General features: G+C 37.2%; 1 protein-coding gene across 1 annotated transcript in view; it reads left to right on the forward strand.

The window, feature by feature from the left end:
- Window positions 1-4,941, forward strand: part of CEP350 (centrosomal protein 350kDa) — a 175,594-nt gene that overhangs the window by 65,758 nt on the left and 104,895 nt on the right. Inside the window, exons 14-15 of the mRNA XM_012646529.1 lie at window positions 2-111; window positions 3,583-3,769. Of these exons, the coding sequence (XP_012501983.1) occupies window positions 2-111; window positions 3,583-3,769 (297 nt within the window). The remainder of the gene's footprint in view (window position 1; window positions 112-3,582; window positions 3,770-4,941) is intronic.

Here is a 4,941-nt window from a genome sequence, read left to right on the forward strand (position 1 = left end):
TTTCCTCTGCGGATGTTACTTCCCAGCATTCGTCGGGAGCCCATTCTGCTGCATCGTCTCGTTCATCCAGTTCTTCCAAAGGAAGGAAAGGGAAAAAGGAAAAGACAGAATGTAAGTGGAATTCTACATGGTGACTTTTTCTCTTACCAATGATTTTGTTTAGTGATCTAAAGTTAACATTTGATTCTGTAAGAAGTCGAAGGCCAGGTGCGGTGGCTCATGGCTGTAAATCCCAGGACTTTGGGAGCCTGAGGTGGGAGGATCACTTGAGGCCAGCCTGGGCAACATAGCGAGACCCCCATCTCTACAGAAAATAAAAGAATTAGCCAGGTGTAGTGGCATGCATCTGTAGTCCTAGCTACTGGGGAAGATGAGGTGGTGGGAGGATTGCTTGAGCCCATGAGTTCCAGGCTACAGTGAGCTATGACTGTGCCACTGTATTCCAGCGTGGGTGAGAGAGCGAGACCTTGTCTCTAAACAACATAAAAAAGGAAGAGGAATTTCTTTATGATAATAATATAATTAGCTTTAATATTTACTTGTTATAATAATACCTTTTGATAAATAACATTATAAATCTTTTAATACAAAAGGAATACATCTGTAATGAGGATAAATTAGGAATTACAGATAAGTACTCATTGAAGAAACACAAATCCCCCTTGATCCTTCTGCTCAGAAATAGCTACTATTAACATTTTCATGCCTGTTTTTCCAATGTATACATAAAACCACACACACACCTCTATTGAAAAAACAAATGGAGACCATGCATGGTGGCTCACGCCTATAATCCTAGCATTTTGGGAGGCTGAGGCAGGAGGATCACTTGAGGTCAGGATTTCAAGACCAGCCTGAACAAGAGCGAGACCCATCTCTACAAAAAGTAGAAAAATTAGCCAGGTGTGGTGGGGCATGCCTATAGTCCCAGCTACTCAGGAGACTGAGGCAGGAGGATCACTTGAGCCCTGGAGTTTGAGATTGCAGTGAGCTCTGATTATGCCACTGTACTCTAGCTGGGTAACAGAGCGAGACCCTGTCTCAAAAAAAAAAACCAAAAAAATTTACAAACAATATTTGCTTTGCAGTTGCTTTTTAAAATAATACTATGTCATACACATCTCTGATCATCATTAAATACTCAAATTTTCTTATCTATAAAATGGAGATAATAGATGCTTCAGATGGTAATTTTCAAGCTTATGCGAAGTTAACAGACTTAATGTGTACATTCTAGTACCTGGTAAGCAGCCGGCCTGTTGGCACTCAATAAGTATTTTTGAGTGATTGAGATACTGTTCAGTGTCTGCAGTTCTGCTCTTGGCTGTAGTCTGCTCTGTGGGCCTACAGGTGAGGCGATACAATGATTAGGCAAAGGCTTCTTAAGCTCACAGGATAGCTTCTAGCTAGGGAATGATTTTCCTTCCAAAATAGTTTTTTCTAATTATAAAGATAAACCCTGCTCATTAATTGAATTAAAAAGGAGGAGGGGGACAGGGGGCGGGGGAAGAAATTAGTCCTATAGAAAACTATATTTAAAAATAAATTACCTTTAATCCCTTCACTTAGAGATAACCAATGTTAATATTTAAAAATATACTCTAGTTTAATTGTGGTAAAATATACATAACAAAATTTATCATTTTAACCATTTTTGTATGTACAGTTCAGTGGCATTAAGTACATTCACATTATTTTACAACCATTACCACTTTCCATCTCTAGAACTTTTTCGTGTTCCTATACTGAAACTCTGTACCCATCAAATAATAACTCCATTGCTCTGTCCCCTAGACCTACGGTCCCCAACCCCTGGGCCACGGACTGATGCTGGTCCATGGCCTATTAAGAAACAGGCAACACCAGTAGGAGGTGAGCAGTGGGCGAGGGAGCAAAGCTTCATCTGTATTCACAGCTGCTCCCCATCACTTGCCATCCTCCCCTCCCCCTGGTCCGTGGAAAAATTGTCTTCCATGAAACCGGTCCCTGATGCCAAAAAGTTTGGGGGCTGCCGCTTAGACCCTGGTAACCAGTGTTCTGTTTTCTGTCTCTATGAATTTGACTGCTCTAGATAATTCATGTAAGTGGAATCATACAGTATTTTTCCTTTTGTGTCTGGCTTATTTCACTTAGCATAAAGTCCTCAGGATTCATCCGTGTTGTAGCATATATTAGGAATTTCATTCCTTTTTAGGGCTGAATAATATTCCGTTCTATGTATATGCCATACTTCGTTTATCCATTCATCTGCCGATGGGCATTTTTGTTGTTTCTACCTTTTAACTATTGTGATTCATGTTGCTATGAGCATTAATGTACAAATAATCTGTTTGAGTCTCTGCTTTTGATTCTTTTGTGTACATACTCAGATATAGAATTGCTGGATTAAATGGTAATTCTGTGTTTAATTTTTTGAGGAACTGCCATAGTGTTTTCTAGAGCAGCTACACCATTTTTCATTCCCACCAGCAATGTACAAGGGTTTCAATTTCTCCACACTTTTTATTTTTTTTGTGTGATAATAGAACATCCTAATGGGTGTGAAATGTTAACATTTTTAGTAAGAATCCTTCCAGACAGTTTGTAGGCATACATAAATAGGAAATTTTATGTGCATGGGGGTACACTTTATATGCTATTTTGTTCTGTCTATAGGATATGGATATCTTTTTCTGTCAGTAAATATGGATTACTATTAATGTTTGTAAGGACTACCTACTGTTCTATTATTTGAATATACTGTAATTAGGTAATTCTACATTGCTAGATATATAGGTTATCTCTTTTCTTTTTTCCATTATAAATACTATTGCATTCAGTATCCTTGTAAATACATCTTTACGCATTTATCTGTTTTTTTCTGGTAGGGGAAAGTCCTAGAGGTGAGATAATGGGGCAGATAGTATGCCATGTTTAAAATTTGGATACATTTTGCCAAATAGCATTTCAGAAAGCTAGTGCTAGTTTATACTTCCAATGAAAGTGCTAGGAGAAATTATTTTGTAATCATTAGCCTGGTATAACTCTAGGTTATACCTCAGAACACTTCCACTTGCAGACTGGAAGTGTTTTGAATGTCTTTGGTAGGACATTTAGACGTTATTTTACCAGCATTTCCCAAAGTCTGCCTTTTCTTGTGACGTACGGATTCAGTGGGATAGGCTTTTTCATAGGTGTTCTGATAATAAAAGAGGTCATGGTTCCATAAATTTGGAAAATGCTTTTAGGGTAAAAACAGGCTTCTTTCCTATAGGACTTATCAACAGTTTTAATATGCTAATATGCACTATTTATTTCAGTATAAGAATGAGGCTGTATAGTATGAAGCATTCCCAAACTTATTTGACTGCGGAATCTTTCAGCGTTTTATGGCACTGAAATGAAGCTGAACACAGTTTGGGAAATGCTGATCTTGCTCAGTTCTTCCATTTCGCACCCGTTATGCTTTTCTATGTTACATTATAGTCAATTTCAAAATATTCTGGTTTGTACCTTTTTATTATTTTATTAAAATCTGTGTATCAGTTATCTCTTTCCGATTCTAATATTGGGAATCAGCTTTAAAATAAATTTACTTTACAGGGTTGGATTCATTCACTGGAAATGTTCAGAACTCACTTCTTGATGAGGAAAAAGTACAGTTTGTCTCAGAACGTGGCTCCCATCAAGGAAGGAAATCTGGTACCAGTAGCAAAATTTCTGTTAAGGATTATGAGCAGACTCTTGACACGGATAGCACTTTGGAGGATCTTTCTAGTCATTCTATGAGGTAAACTAGTATATACTTTATTCTGTAATTCATATATAATTAAAGTTGCAGTGTCATTGACGTTCAGAGAATTCATTTGGTAAATTTTAGCTCGGCAGTCTCCCTAACTGTGTGTTTCTAAGCTACTACAAAATTCTGTACTTTCTGAATAGACACTGTAACTTTGTTCATAGCTCTGATCTTTATTTGTGTTTTAGAATATGGTCATTTCTTAATATAGGTCTCTTACCTAAACTGTTACAACCTCTTTCTCAGGAATTCTCTAGCACAACCTACCTTTCTATTCTGAATGCCATTGTCATGGTGGTTTCTTGGCTCAATATTTTGACCAAGCATCTGCCTTCCTGAGGGTGCACTGGGAGGTCATGGTTACCCCCTGGATCCATAGATTAGTTCTAAGAACCTGACTCTATCTGAAATGTTTTCACTGGGCTACCACAAACTGTCTCATTTCCTTTGTCTATGGAGTTTGCTTTTCAACTGTATTCTTTGACTTTTTGAACTCAACTACTTAGCATCCTTTTGGTCTTATTGTTTATTTCTTCCTCTGAATTTTTCTCTCCTGCTCAACTTACTAGACCACTTAAGCTGATTTTTTGTTTGTTTGTTTCTGAGACAGGGTCTCATTCTGTTGCCCAGGCTAGAGTGCAGCGACATCACCGTAGCACTGCTTTAAGCTGATTTTGAAATCTCACTGTTATACTGGTTATGGAGCATGATGCTGTGTTTTCCCCCTTCTTTTTAATATCGTATGTTATGCACTTAGCCTGCTGCTTACAAATACCCTTCAGCTATTGCTTCCTATACAGTTTCTACTTACTTGTTCACATGATGTTTTATCTGTGTACTGGTTTTATCCCTCTGGAAATTGGGACTGAGAAGACACGGATTGATTTTTTTCCTTTTAAAGTAACTTTGTGTTTTTTCTAGTACCATGTCACATACAAATAACCATTTTTAATGCTTTCATGTTGCGAATAATGTTTCATGATTAATACCATCATTCCTATATTTAAAATTGAATTTTAATTTCTTCGTCAGTGATTTTGGAATTTACAAAACTTTACCTTTTCTTGAGAGATACTCTGGTGATTTAATTGGCAAAATTTACAAAGTTAAACATTTCTAAAATGGGATCCATACCCAAATAAGTTTGATAAGTGCCTCATAGT

The sequence above is a fragment of the Propithecus coquereli genome, unplaced genomic scaffold, assembly GCF_000956105.1.
Source record: "Propithecus coquereli isolate 6110/MARCELLA unplaced genomic scaffold, Pcoq_1.0 Scaffold246, whole genome shotgun sequence".
NCBI classification, from domain to species: domain Eukaryota; kingdom Metazoa; phylum Chordata; class Mammalia; order Primates; family Indriidae; genus Propithecus; species Propithecus coquereli.